General features: G+C 51.4%; 1 protein-coding gene across 1 annotated transcript; it reads right to left on the bottom strand.

Moving 5' to 3' along the window:
* Window positions 1–474: 474 nt before the first annotated feature.
* PARM1 (prostate androgen-regulated mucin-like protein 1) lies at window positions 475–14,277 on the bottom strand. The gene is made up of 4 exons (XM_074821481.1): window positions 14,185–14,277; window positions 2,150–2,854; window positions 1,322–1,400; window positions 475–753 (listed from the first exon to the last, which is right to left on the bottom strand). Exons 1-4 carry the CDS (start codon window positions 14,234–14,236, stop codon window positions 669–671), a joined length of 921 nt encoding a protein of 306 aa, XP_074677582.1. The 5' UTR covers window positions 14,237–14,277; the 3' UTR covers window positions 475–668.
* Between the last annotated feature and the right edge of the window lie 989 nt (window positions 14,278–15,266).

Here is a 15,266-nt window from a genome sequence, read left to right as displayed (position 1 = left end):
GGGCACCTCTCAACCCAGCAACATGGGTTGTCAATGCACCTTCCCACAGGCTGTGTTTGGGGGAAAAAACACTATTAAATGGAAAAAAAAAAATTAAGTGACCTGCTTCTGCACAGAAGCACCTGCACAGAAAGGAAGGGAGCAGTGATGGAGCAGCCCCATAACTGCTCGTGGTCCATGGGGAGGCAAGGTGAAGTATTTCATAGCAGGATGATGCCAGGAGGTAATTTCAGAGAAAGGAGCATATGAAAGCATGGGAGACCCCTGTGCATTGCTGTGTCTGGCTCAGCAGCCCCCATGTTCCCCCACCCACCCCGAGCCGTGGGGCAGCAGCATTTCAAAGGATCCCATGGTGCTGGCTGAACTTCAATCCTCTCCCTTTACCTCCCCCCATCCCTTCCCCCTGGAGAATTTAGGTTCCCTTGCCTGGAAAACCAAGTAGCCATCGTGCCCCTGGACTCAGAGTTTCCTACGCAAAGGCCAAAATTCATGTTTATTGTGGGCGCTGTGTGCCCACCCTCCGCTTGCCTGTCGTCCACCGGACCCGCCGTAATCCTGCCTGCAGCAGTGGCTTGGCGCCCAGGCATCTCCTCAACAGCGGATGCTCTGCTGCAGAAGCACTTATAAATTAAGGATTTTTTTCTTTTTTTTTTTTCTCCTCATCCGTGCTAGGAGTCGTCATAGAGAGGGTTGTTGTAGTTGCCCCAGGAGCCATACTCGTGGTCATCCAAAAGCCTGCCATAGGAGGAATGCCTGCCAGGGGAAAGCAAACCCAGTGTTACCAGTTGCTTTGGTGCTTTATTTGTTATTTTACCATGGGGCAAAAAAAAATGCATGCAAGTCCTCACTGGGTCAAGCTTTAGGATATTTTAGCAGGAAGCACCAGGACAGAAAATAAGCCCAGGCAGGCTTTTACCCCCATTGAACCAGACTGGGACATGCCATGGAATTAAAACAAGACCTCGTCTCAGTTGTCAGCAAAGCCTCATTACAGATGCTCAGCGCTGGGCTGTGCTGCTGTTTATTGTCTAAGTCACAGCAAGACCCGTGGCAGCAGCTTACCCTAGGGATAATTACTGGTTATGACTATGCTGAACAGTATCTCTGGCATTTGAGTGAGGCTGTTGTAAAAAAAGAGGAAGCAAAACTGCTTCTCGGTATAGATGTGGTAGAAAACGCAGCCATGCTGGGACTAGAGGCTGCCCATCACCCCACCAGGCTTGGGGACACCATCTCCCCAAGGCTTTTCCCCTGAGCATAACCCTTGTGGTAGTGAGAGATGCTGCCAGCCTCAGCAAAAGCACCCCGAAAGCAGCCTTACCTGATCTTGAGGTACGCCGCCGCGCCGAAAACCAGCACCACCACCACGATGACTGTCACGGTTATGGCCACGATGCTCCCTGCAGAGGGTCCATCAGAAAGGGCAGCGCTCAGTGCCCCCTAAGTCCCAGCCCCATAGCACCCACCCCACACCTGATACACCCGTGCTAGCCATCTCTGGTGGGAGGGGGCATGCCCTCACCACTTCCCAAAGCTCCTGTGGAGGATGCTGGGCACCCCTGTATTTTTGCAGTGACCCCCTTCCCATAAAGGCAGGGCAGGTGGATTTGGGAGAAAACACAGCTGGGCTTTGCTTGAGGACTATGGACTTGCTCCTTGTTGCTTCTCCCAGCACCAGGCAGCATTTAGTGCTGAGCCAAGGCTATAAAATGCTCCAGATCCCTCCCTTTTCTGGCCTTATGAAGCACATTTAAGCTATCTGAGCTTACAGAAGAAGGCAGGTGAAAGCTAGTGTCAGATTAGTGAGGTCTCTAGGAGGGAGAAAGAAAACCTATGTCTTCCTAACTCAGGCTGCACCCACTATCCAGGCACTTGTTTCCTCTCATCCTTAAGTTTTTCAAGTCAAATTTGCAACTAAGGATTTTATTCACAGCTCTGGGCAACTGAGGTTTGGTATCTACGACTCCTTGTCTCCACTGGTGGGACAGATGACATAGGCTTCTTCAGGAAAGCTCAGCTTTTGCTGAATGGGGCTCTTGGAAAGTTGACCACCTCTTCCCTCCCAATTCAGGGGGTCTGCCCCTCTTATCTAAGCACCTTGAGGTTGACATTATATTTATATATGCATATGGAGAGCGGTGGGGCTCACCTGCGCTCAAGGCGCGCGGGACCTCTTCCATGGTGACTCCGGTGGAGGGGGTGGTTTTGCCGGTGGCCGTGGCCTCAGCTGCGGTGGGGCTTGTCACAGTCACTGGGGGGGACGTTGGCTGCATGGCCAGGCTTGATGCCATGACCAGCGTCCCTAGGGAAGGGATGTCCTTGGTCAGCGCCGGTGGCTGGGTGGTGCCGGGGCTCATGAGGACAGGTGTTGGGGACAAGACTATCCCAGGGGAAGAGTACAGGTCACTGGTGGGGAGGGAGGAGGAGGAGGATGATGTAGGTATACCCGTGGGGCTGGGAGCTGCCCCCAGATCCATCGTGCCTCTTGCCAAGCTGGCAGTATTTGCTGTCCGAAGACCTGGGGTTGTCTCCAAGGTTGGTGACACCAAGCTGGGCTTGGAGGCTATGAATGGCCTGTCTGCTATGGTGGTGGCTGCGGTGATGGAGCTCACAGTGACAGAGGCAGGAGCAGGGGACAGTGCTGCCACAGGGGTGGCATTGTGGCCATCCCCCTCAGCTGGCCTGGAGGATGCCCCGTCTTCAGCAGGTCCTGTGGACACAGGCAGTGAGGACTGGCCAGGATCTGGTGTGGGGACAGCAGCATCCCTGGAACCTGGTGCTGCTGGGATCCCCTCTGAGGGGAAGGAAGGGCTGGTGGGGGCAAAGAGCACAGCTCTGGAGTCATCGCCCAGTCCTAGGAGTGAGACAAAAAGGTATTGATAATGCGAAACCCTTGGGGCAACCTGGGGTTTGGGTGATGACTAAAGGATTTGGGAATGAAGCTAGAAATAAGTTTATATAAAATTTATAGAAATAAATTTAAATGCTGAGAGCCATCTAAAATAAAGAGATGGGAAATATCCCTGCACAGCTAGAGGTGATGTTTAAATCAGACCAGTTGTCCTGGCATGGGTCAGCACCATTTTTTCCCCCAGAGTTGGGATCCTCCCCACCCCCAAACACCCCCTCCATCTTCCCAGCATCTCCTCCCAGCAGCCAGCAAAGCAGCAGGGGAGCAAGCTCCTTCTCAGCAGCAACCACCACACAGCTGGGAATGATAACACAAGACATCTCTTTTTCCTCTCCCCCCATTTCCTTGTGCATTCATTCGTTTTCATTTCTTAGCATGAAGATGAGTCATTTTTTCCTCTATCCCCACCAGCAGACTGCTGGGGCTTCCCCCCCCTCTTTCTACTCTCCAGGGCTAAACTCAGCACTGGGCCAGCGCTAGCAGCTAACTCCCTCAGCATGGTCAGGCTGAGGGAAGACCATGCCAACACTAAGTGACACCAGGAGGGATTTTTATTCCCATGCATTCATTTATTTACACCCCCAGATCATCCCAAGCCCAGCACTGGGAAGAGCAAGAATTTGCTCTGGTGCAAACAAGCCTCAATGAACTAATTATTATATGAGTGTGGAGGACAAAAACACTCAGCAAAGTGCTGAATTAGTTGGACTCCTGAAGCCAAACTCCCACCTCAACTCCAGAGACAGGGGTTTGGTTCTTATCTAAATGAGAAACAACAGCAGTGAGAGCACAGACAACTATTATGGTAGCTCTCTGTGAGCAGGAGCTTGCAGATTATACATAGCTGGGCATCACTGGTGGGAACACAAGGGTCTCCTCCCCATCACCAAGCCACCCTTCAAGGAGATGTTGCCAACCACCACAGCCAAATTTGCTGTCGCCCCAAAGTCAGTCTGAAATGCCACCCATGCAGGTGACACCCAAGGTTGCAAGAAAGGACCCAGCCTACACCAGAGATGTTTTAGATGGAACAGAGCTGTTGCTGGCCCACCATGCAATTCTTATCACACATAAAGCTGCACCAAGAAATAACAGCATGGGAAGGACTCAAATTTGGGAGCAGGGGTTGTGCAACATAGGGTTCCTCCAGCAAAGCCCCTCACTGCTGAGCACCCAGGAGAACCACAGGCTCCCAGGGCACAGATAGCACCTTGTGCTGAAGGAGAGATAGAAACACTTAGCACCTGTGTGTAGAAAAGGCAGGATGTAGCACTGGTGAGCAGGGACTCACTAAACCATGTTTAGGGTGTTTTTAGCCATCAGCACAAACAGAAGACTGCAGGTGTCTAATATGGTTTCACTCAACATGTACACCTGCAGTGGAGGAGGACAGCAGAAGGGACATCTCAGCTAAGGACCTCTGGCTCACTGCAGTGAGTGCTGGGTACATAGCACATGTTTCATGAAGGCATTTTCTGTCTAGAAACTGCAAACATGCTTGGCCAGGGATTTAAAGCCAGCTCTAGGGTATGACTTCTAGATCCCAAGGTATTTAGGAGCACAAGTCCCTAGCATGCTTGACCCAAAGGCTTTTTTTTCCTGGCACTGCAGATACACCTGTGATAGACCCCACTTCCCAAGCAGGAGGGTCTGGGAGGTGGGACTGAGGCCATGGGTGCTCTTCTCCCAGCAACAGGCACTTAGAGATGTCTCTGAACCTTCACCCTCCTCAGGCTCTCCATCTGCTGAGGTACAAGGCTGACAGACCTTAGGATAAGGGAGGGGAAATAGACAAACTGGAGTCTGGTTACCAAGTGAGTCCACCTGGCTCAGCATGCATGGTTTCTGTACCCAGCCCAACCACAGCAGCAGGAAAGATGTCCCACAGACATCTTTCCAAAGCATACTGGGCTCCTGCAAGGCTTCTGCTGTCAACAGGGCACTCTGATGTCTCCTCATCCCAAGACCTCTACATCTCAGGCTTCCTGGTTAATACCTGGGAGTTAATGGCATATGAACTTGAGCTGCATTACTGTGATAATCCTGAGCTTAAAAGCCACTAGTTCAGATAAATGCACTGGTTTTCACAGCTTGACTTCACCCACAGTATTTTACCAGGACAAAGCCTGCCCAAAGTGGTGGCTCCATCCAACAGACCTGATGGGTCCCCACTCATCCTGTCCCCTCTTTCTGCAGAGGCAGGTGGCTCCCTTGCTCAGTTCAGGAACTGCAACACCATAAAACTAAATACTCCCTGTGCCACTCCATCCCTTCGCATGGCTCTCCACACTAGTGTGCCACAGGCAGCAAGTGCCAGGTCTCCTACAGCACAGGCAGGTCGCTTGCCAGTGTGGTGGGACCTGCAAAGCACCTGCAGCAACATCTGCTAGGGGCCAACACCATTTGGTACATCACTTTCAGTGTCCAGAAACAAGCTGCAAGAACCTGCCTCTTCATGTTGATATTGAGGTTCTAGTGGTTGATTTGTTCCCTTTTTGCTTTTACACTGAACCCTTTCCCTTTTACACTGAACCGTTGCCCTTTCTTGACCAGGTTGAAGCATCCCCATATGGTCTTGCCAACACACTCACTTTTGGTGGCAGGTGGCAGAGTACAAAGGGGGCTGCCGAAACCACATCTCCTTTTTTAAAGGAAGGTATAAAAGCCATTTCTGGCAGGTACTGTTAGTCCACAACCTCCCACATCACAAGAACTGAAGGTGCCATCAGCGACAACTATGTGAGAACACAGCCCCCTGGTTTTCATGGCCAAGGGTGGGACATGAACTCTCTGGCTGGATTCATGAGGAGCATGGAGCAACAGGGTCTTTCTCAAGGATTTAACACCATGCAGCCATTCTGGGCCTTATGCAAGAGGAGGCATGGTCACTGCCAGAGAGCAGAGGGTCTGCTTTGGAGATGCATGTGTGGAAAGACATATCAGCAATACAAGTTGCTAGAAGGCTGAGTGAAGAATTCAAGTACTCTGGCCCAGCATGTCCTGTCGCAGCTCCACCAGCCTCCCTGCACCCACAGTTCTGACCTCAGATAATTAGATTATTTCCCCACAGACACAAGCTACACCAACATCAAGTCAGCCTCCCCCATCAGCAGTGATGCAAGGCTTCCCACTGCAAGTACTATTGCAACAGCAAACCTCTCAACCTCTGCAGTACTGCCTGAAGGTGCCCAGCTAACCTGAGATTACATTGCCAGGAGTAGCTTGCAGCTTATGCATGCCCTGAGCAGAGCACTCATCAACTTTTTTAAGAGGCACTGGAGATGGCCAAGCCAGGCCAGAAATCAGCTGCCATGTGGTAGCAGAAGATGCTGGAAGTGCCAAACCCAGACTGAGCATCCCTTGACCCTTAGTGTTCTTCAGGTCAGGGTCCACCATTTATGTGTATTGCTGTAAAATAATCCTTTTTCCAGCACACTGTGGCATTTCAGATGTTTGACTTCTCCAACAGGTAGCAGACAGCCTCTGCAGCCTGTAGCATGACGTGCTGCTGTTACATCAGGCACAGCAGGACCCTTGCAGGGCTGGTAGCCCTTTGAAAGTGTCACATCTCTGTAAGTGTAGATGCTTCCACCCTTGGACACAGGCAGCTTACCACCTCTCTGCAAAGCCACCCTGGTATCCCATGTTGCTTGCTTGCTCATTGGGTCAGCAAAGTTCTCATGATCTGCTTGAACTTCAGAGGCAAACTTATAGGGACCTCTAAAAGCTGGCAATACTGTTAGCCAGGATGAGTCAGGAAGTTTCTGATAATATCTAAGGGATATAAATGCAGAGGGTGAGCCAAAAGTGGATGCAGGAATAATCCTTGACTGCTGGCTGAGCACTCACAGCCAAGCAGGTCACAAGTCACAGGGACATTTCCCAGGACAGCAAGCATGGCCAAAGGCAGCACACTGCTCATTTAAGCCTTGGGGTTTTTTTCCCCTCCCCTCTCCTGCATGGTCATTGCCAGCCAAGCTTTGGTTTCCAGATCAATAGTGCTGCATTAATCTCTGCTAGCAAACCCTGCCTGTGCCAGCCCTCTGCTATCCTCTTGTTTCTCCAAGCCATCACCTCCATTGGGTTATCTGGGACTCAGCAACTGCCCACTTGCAGTCCAGCTCTCACCCAGAGCACATCACCCCCTCACGCTCAGGCTGTGCCCCTTTGCACTGCAGGAAAAGCCCAGCCAGGATCCCAGAGGCAATGCAGACTTCTTCTGAACTGGGTTAGGATGAAGGGACAAAAAAAGTGGCTGAGGACCCCCTTGGCCAGTAGTTCCACATGTCCTCATGCCACTACACCCAGCTTAAGGACAGCCTGCCCTGCAAATGGGTGCTGCCTGTCCCCAGGGAGATGAGTGGCCAGGAGAGCACCCAGATTGTCTGCAAGCTCAGTCCTCTACCAACCTATCTGCAAAGAAAAAAAAAGCCAAGGTGGGGGTTTCCTTTCTTCAACACCTAGTCTGTAGGACCTGCAGCTGTGAGCAGGAACCAGGGCAGTGCACTGGAATAAGGGGCAAAAATGCACTAGAAAACTTATTTTAGAACCACATGACTTCAAAAGCTAAAAAAACCTCAGACAGGGGTTGTCAGAGGGACTGAGGGATTTTAGCTATCAAAGAATGCCAAGCATAGTTCTGCCCTAAGGAATTCACCCATCTAATTCACTTAAGGCAGTTGACCACCCCACTGGAATCCAGCTCAGAGCAGAGGTGGGCAGAGGACTGCCAGTTCAAGGTAACCACCTAGAAAACAGCAGTGTCACACTTCACAGCCCCACAGGAGCTTTGAAAGGTCCTTTACCTAGGTTGTCTTCTCTAGCAGTATGGGAAACAGCAAAGAAGAGAAAAATCAAAATCCCTATAACTCATGTATCTTGCTCCTAGAGAATATTAACTCTCATCACCTGCTAACCCAAGGAATAAACCATCCACTTGATAGATTATCTCCCTCTCCTCTTTTCATGCTGTTCTCCTAGCTTCTGCAAGCCACATAAAGGTGGAGGTGTCACCCTTGCAGAAGCTGAACTCTTCCTGTGCCCTCCTTAGAAAACAGCAGCCTGATCTAGGCTGGCAGCATCTCCAACAATGCCTTTCTCAGGCACTCCAGAAGCAATTGCAGCAAGCTTTTAAATTGTTCTGCCAGCTGAAACACAGCATAAAAAAAACCAAACAAGAGAACATCTCCAGCCTGAGTGAATGACATCAGATGGAGCAACCATGCCACAGCAAACAAACATCCACTGATAAGGCAGAGATGGAGCTTTTTAACAAGCTTCACTTCATGACTCATCATATCTGATGTAATTACCAAAAGGTCCACATGACTTAACTGACACACCACATGCCTGCTTTCAGCCTGAATTAAGTAAGGCACCCATACCCCAGCTGCAGTAGGTGATGCTCCTCTGGCAGCAAAGGCTCCAGGGATAAAAAAAGTTTTGTACCATTAATATTATTTTTTTTTCCCTCCCAGCAGCTTATCCTGACTGTACTTACACAGGGAATCTAACCACCCTTTCTAAACAGGGAATATGACAAAAGGATAAGCCACTGCAACAAAGAGATCTGCTGGGTACCCTCAGCAGAATGTATTCATGCAGCAAGCTTGAGCACCACTTTCTATATCAATTCAGCAGCTACTTCTAAGACAACCACTAATAAAAGCATAAGACCAAGATCATACCTAAGCACAAAACTATGAAGCAAAAGCCCATAGTAAGATCCACCCTATATACCCACAACACCTATCCAAAGTAGACAAAAAAGGATGCTGATACAGCTCCATCCTCTGCTCAAGACAAGGGGATACATTAAGCTTGGGGTCAACACAGGAAACAATTAGAAACAGCATCACAACATCAACCCAAAAGAAAAAAGAGCAGATTAGAAACAACTTATACACAACACAGACCTGAGACACACCCAACACCATAGATACATACACCCAACACCATAGATACATACACCCAACACCATAGATACATACACCCACCACACAAGTGAGACAAAAAGTTGGTACCCGAAGCTGAGCTTAAATGGAGGTCCCAGCCCAATGGGCAGAGGGAGGGGGTGTCCCAGGTGGGGCTTGTCAGGGTGATTAGGGGCTATTGGCACAGTTAGGGGCTCTGACACAAAAGCTGGTGGCTGGAGCTGTGCCCTATTTACATAGTACTGCTAAGAGTATAGAAAAAACACTACAGATAATTTAATTGTAAATGATGGTATTAGTGAGAGAAAGCATGTGTGCAAAGGTTCGGGTTTTTCAACTTTTTCAGAGGAGTATCTGGACCCTAAAAGCCGAGGTAAGTTGGCATGGCTCACTGGGTGATGCCTTTGGTAGCACACAATCTTTTTGACCTTCTGTAGATACTATATTATGCTGGTTTTCACAAAGCAATGATGATAGAGCAACCTTGACTCTTCTGGGCCTGCAGCATGTCTTGGTTTATTACTAGGAGAAGGGATGCAGAACAGTAAAACAGTTTATGTTTAAATATAGGCTGAGGACTTCCTGTTCATGACCTTGTTGGCTTGGCTTTGGTTTTTGTGGTTGGGGATTCCCATACCTTGTGCTGGTTTTCTGCAGTTCTCTTCCTCCTTGTTCGTGCTCAGGTGTAACTTTTATTGTGCTATTGCTTTTTAGCTGTAAAACTGGTAGCATCTAGCTGTGGATGGCAAAAGGTCTCCTTGTGGTGGGTAAAACTAAATAAAACTGGTTTTTGCTTTGGGCTCAACTTGTTTTTCAAGATGTTCAGCACTGGGCTGCCTCACCTTCTCTGTCACCATGTAATTTGGGCTTTGGTGTTGTTCATTTCTCTGTTCTCTAGTTGGAGGGCCCCATCTGTAGTAAACAAGGGTCTGACTAAGCACTGTAATGATATGGAAAAAGGAAGAGAGAGGATGTGGTGGTTGTCTAGGGCTTTGAACTTGTGTCTCTGCTCTTCTAGGGCACTGTTGCAGGGCACTACCTTGTTATCCCCAAGAAATAAGGATGCTAGGGTGGTCTGGGAGCAACTCTGCAGGGTCTAAGCTCTGTGTCAGACCCAGCAAGTTTTCTATGCCATCACAGAGGGAGCACACAGATGGGTTGGTACTGGGAAATAGTAACTCTCGAGGATATATTTAACTGCTGTTGAGCTTCAGTGTGTAAACCAGAGCCAACATGGTGGCTCTCCAGGCCTGTAGCAAAGCTTCAGCACTGCATGTGTGTGTTTATAATGCTAGTAACAGCAGGAGCACCCCTGGGTGATGTGCTGCTTCCTTGCTGCCTGCTCATCTTCTGCTGTATCACCTTTCTTTTCAATGCCAGGTTGTGCTGATGATGGTATAAAACTGGTTGTGAGGGGAGAAAGAAACCAAGTGAGAAAACCAAGGGCCAGAAACATCAACAGGTAAAAAGCCAAGCAATCCAGTAACTGCATAAAGAAGCCAAGGCCATCAGATCAAATAAACCTGCAGTTGTTCTGATTTACTGGCAAGCTGAGCTGGCTTTCTGCATGATTAGTTTTCTTCTGCTGCATGGTTGTTAAGTGGTTTAGGTCTAATTGCTCTGAAGCCTGACTCTTTCTGTAGCTGAGAGAAACAGCTATGCAATGGAAATCAGTGTGCTGTCTCCATGGGTCCCTCACCATGCAGAGGCCCCATCCTTGAGACAGAGGCTGTCCCAAACATGCAGCTGGCCAGGACACCCTGGAGATGTCCCTTGGCGGTCCTCCTTGAGGACGCAGCCCCCCAGGGGCTGTGGCTGAGCAAACACAGCAGCATCTACCTCCCTGAATATTGGGGGTTGTACCAGCACCTCTTGTAGACGCATGGCCTGCCTTTTGCAAAAGGCAAGAGCAAAATCCATGTGGCCAAACACATCAAGTTGAGGACTTTTGTCAAGCTGGCAAGGAGAGGCTCCAAGTGACGTCTTCACTGGCTGCTGGGTTATGGCCTGGCTTGGGAGCAGTGGCTGCTCTTCTCCAGGCTATTGCATGGGAGGAAGGAGCTAACATGGGGGCCTGGCTCACTCGTGCACACTTCTCAGCCCCTGAGGAAAGCTGTTGCAGACAGGTTGCTCTTGGGGAACCAGACAGACAGCTTCACCACCCTGTAATCTCTGCTCTTCCCAGCTAACAATGATAATGCCAACTTTTAAAATAAAAGATGGTTGCCTGCATGCTGCATGGTCCCTATGACCAGCTCTTTCCTTGCCTGGGGAAGCCTGGAGTGGGTGTCCAAGTCCTCCTCAGGCAACCATCTGCTATAATGTCCAAATGCAGCAGCAAGGGCTGTTGGTTGCACAACAAACCCACCCTTCACAGCAGCTGCAAAATTGGGTGGCCACACCACCCTCCATTCAAAGAAAACATGATGTTGTCTGTCCCCATTCCCCCCAAGCCCAATACTAAGTTTTGCTTAATTATTCAATTGATGAAGCACTTGATCCTGAAGTTGCAATGAAATTATAGCAGAAAAGAAAGTGAAGAGGAGTCTTTAGAGGTTTTTCTCCTTCTGGGTGTGACAAAGCAACCTGTGGCTACCAGTCAACCCACACAGCCAGAGGTGTCTGATGAGGACGTGGGGTGGAAAGCCTCTGCATTCCTGGAGAACCCCTGGCTGGCAGGGCCCTGTGTCCTGCTTGGGGTGTGTGGGCAGGCTGTCACTTCACATGGTGGCTTTAGCTGATTGCTGGGCATAATGAGGCTGCTGGGCAGTGTGGGAACTTTTCCTCTTGGTGTGAGCTTTGCCCTCATTAAGAGCAGTAGTTTACAGCACCAGCCCTTCCTAAAATTATTTTTGCTTGATTTAAATAAAAAATACTTTAGATATTGCATGTTACATTTTTGATACATGCAAATGTGTGTCACACTGTGCTTATCTCCCTAGGATGTTAGGCTGTTGGAAGAGAAACCATTTATCAGCTTTTTGAGCTGTGAGGCTGGCAGAGGGACCTGCCTGCCCACACGGCTGGGCTCAGGCCCCCTCACCAATACATTTTCCCAGGCGGATATCTTGGATATGGCTCTCAAGCCAGCCAGGCATGTTGCAAACAGCAGCTCTGCTCAAGTGACAACACACCAGCTAAATAATTTTCCTGGCTAGCTGCTAATTACAGCTTCTAGGTGCAGCATTCAACATGCATTGGCCCCATCCCGGCCTTCCCCAGAAGGGGAAGCAATGAGGTTGAGCAGAGGCATTTTTGAGCATCCTCTGGTACTAGAGGCCAAAGCTGTTGCTTGTTCATTTGGCCTGGGAGAGGGGATAATTAACTACCCATCTCCCCTGTCCTTCAGCTCACCTATGGGGGAGAGGGGCCAAGAGTGCTCAAAACATGGTGTCCTCTGTGGCAGCTCAAAGCAGCCTGTGGTGCCAGGCTCCAAGACCCCCAGAAAACAGCTTTTCCTCCCCAGAGGCTCCTTGCAGAAGCACCCAAAGCCTTTAAAGCTGAAAGCTGCCTCTTGCAGGCATTTAAAATGTCTCGGCTGGGGACCAGGGTGAATTGCTAAAGGGGAAAGCAGGCTTGAAGCCGCAGCAACCAGGTGTTCGTATGGGGCCAGGCATCATGTCAAGAAAGCAGGTTAGAATTTACATGCAGAGTAAGAAGTAATAATAGGATAAAAACTTCCTCGTGTGAGATGCTATTATTTCATTATGTGGCCAGGCAAAGCCCAGTCTTATTTTACTCCTGCCCAGTGACGTCCTTTCTATCACTAAGTCCTGAAGAATAAACTTGAAGCATATTTAAATCATGCTTTTTGTTTTCCCATGGGTGATAAATATATATATTTTAAAGTATTATTTCTATGGGGACAAAAACTTGTAGAAAACATCCAAAAGATTCAGGGTTTTGGGGGTGTTTGGGAGCAGCCTGGGAGCCACAGGACCATACTCCAGGGAAATCTTTCCTGACTCTTCTGCCAAGCCTCACTGGTGTTGGTGCCTTAGAGAGGGATGGTCGTGGGAACAGCTTTGGGTTTGGCCTGGGTGCTGGGAAAAACCCGCCTCCCAACCCTAAAGCAGCTGAGGGCTGACTCCCAGCAGAGGCTTGCTGCTTTCAAGTGGCTTGCCAAGGTGGTGGCCAAACTGGGGTCAGGCAGAAGCCCACAAAGGAAGCGAGTGGCATCCTCGGCTCCCCTGCAGAGCAAAATGTAGGTTCATCCCCAAACGCACTTGCTTGGAAAGTACAGAAACAAAAGGTTGTTGGCAAACTCGCCCTTTACAAGGAGAAGGATTTAGGCATCTCTCCCTCCTCTTGCACTAGTGGGGTCACTTAAACAGAGGAACATCTCCCACAAGCTGATATGGTCGAGGATAAGGGTTCGCTGCTCCTGCAGATGTGGCCTCCCCAGCTGCTGTTCTGGGGACATGACTGCTGGCTGTGGGCTTTTGCAGGGAGCTCGAAACCTCACCCAGCCTCATCCCCTTGCACTGCTCTGCTGTGGACCAACAGCAATTTAATAATAACAGCTTTGGCCAATGTATTTCCCCTTGTGCGTGTCCCCATTGCTTGGTTATGCAAGTGTGTTTTTCATATTTCTGAGCAAGCAGCTCTTCGTGTTGTTTATTAATAACCCAGCCTGGACGGAGGGCTAATCTGTGCATGCTGTCATTTGAAAGTGCTCGCTGTCGCACTGGCCAGGGACTGAACTGTCTCCTCTGGCTGTTGTAGTGGGGGAAAGATGTCAAATTGGGTGTTTCTATGAAATGGGGAGGTTGATATTGCTGGGGGGAGGCAGACGGAGGGAGATGCCTTTAGTCAGTTGGGAAAAGCCCGGGGTGCTGGGTGTGCAGGAGCCTCTGCTCAAGGCCGGGGCCAGCGATAAAAGCTCCTTCAAAGCAGCGACCGTGCAGGAAGGGGGATGCTGGGTTGGGGGGTGAGCTTCAGCCTGGGCAGGGCTGGGGGGTGCCTGCAAAGAGATGCTGGTGGTCCCCTGGAGTTGTTCTCCTGTGCCCCAGCTTCAGGGGGACCCAGCTGGCGACCCCTCTGCGGGGCAGGGGTGGAGGAAAAGAGGGGCCTCTCACCCGGCCCCACTAGTGTCGGGGTGTGAGTGAGACCGCTGCGGGGGGGGTTTGCGCTGCGGAGCCCAGCTCCGAGCATCCTGCCTCTGCCGGGAGGGAGCCGGGCTGTCCCCGGCAAGGGAGGGCGGGGGGCTGCCTTCCCCCCTGTCCCCATCGCATCGCTCCCAGCCCGACAGCGGGGGTTCCCCCGGTAGCCACATTACCCCGCAAAACCCCGGTTATCCCCCCCCCCGCGCCCAAGCCCGGTGCGGCGGCGGGCGCTTACCTGCCGGGAGGAGGAGGAGGGCGAGGAAGAGGAGGCGGCAGCAGCAGCCCATGGTGCCGGCGGCCCTGGCAGCCGCGGCGGGAGGGACGCATCGCCCGGCCCCGCTGCCCGCCCGCCCGCCCGGCCCCGCCGCCGCCCCGGTCCGGCCCCCGCCGCCGCTCCCCCACCCCAGCGCCGGGCGCACAGCGGCACCTGCCGGTACCGGGGACCGGGACGGGGCTCCGGGATGGGGCACCGGGGCTAAGATGCAGGGTACCAGGCGCTGGGTACCGGGCATCAACAGTGGGTATCAAGGGACTGGCCGTAGGGTACCAGGCACTGGGCGGTCCATCCTGGGCAGGGGCACTGGGTTTGGGTGGTGGTACCAGTGCCCTGCCCCGGGATGAGGCACTGGGCACCCAGCACCGGTGCTGAGCACGGCGCCAGGACACAGCCCCAGGCGTGGCACATCGTCAGCGGGTATCATGCACCGGGCGGTGGGTGCTCTTGTCCCGGTGGGGGCTCAGGGTGCCCAGTGGCACTGTCCCTCGTCCCTCGTCCCTCTCCTTCCTCAGGGCCACACTGGCTCCCGCCTGGATATAACTTCTGCTTTTAAAGCAAAAAAATGCTGTTTGCACCTTGCCAGGGCATCCCTTTTCCCTGGGGAAGGGGCCCTCTCCTGTGTGGCGGGATGGGGTGGTCCCTGCCTGCCCTCACTGCTGAGCATCGCCTGTCACATCTGGGGGGTCCAGGGCCTGTGGCAGTGGAACACCCCGGGTAGGTGCATCAAGGGGAGCCAGGCCAGAGCCATGCCTTTCCACAGCGTGAACAGCTCCCAGAATGTAGCTCCCGGTGCTCAGAGGACCCAGCCAGCAGACACCCGTGGCTCAGCAGGAGGTATGAGTGCTATTTTTTTACCTCTTTCCTTTTGGAAAACACTTTGCTGCGGGTTTCAGCATGTTTTCAGGTTGAACTCATCTTCTCCGGGTTTTCTCACGCTCACTACAGAAAAAGATGTCATCAAACCCGGGCTGTGGCCGAGCTATCTTTAACTGGGGTTACGCAGCCATCTATTCTGTTGCATTGTGTGACATTTTCTCTGG

This window comes from Strix aluco, chromosome 4 (assembly GCF_031877795.1).
Source record: "Strix aluco isolate bStrAlu1 chromosome 4, bStrAlu1.hap1, whole genome shotgun sequence".
NCBI classification, from domain to species: Eukaryota; Metazoa; Chordata; class Aves; order Strigiformes; family Strigidae; genus Strix; species Strix aluco.
This window is presented reverse-complemented; position numbering and strand designations above follow the sequence as displayed.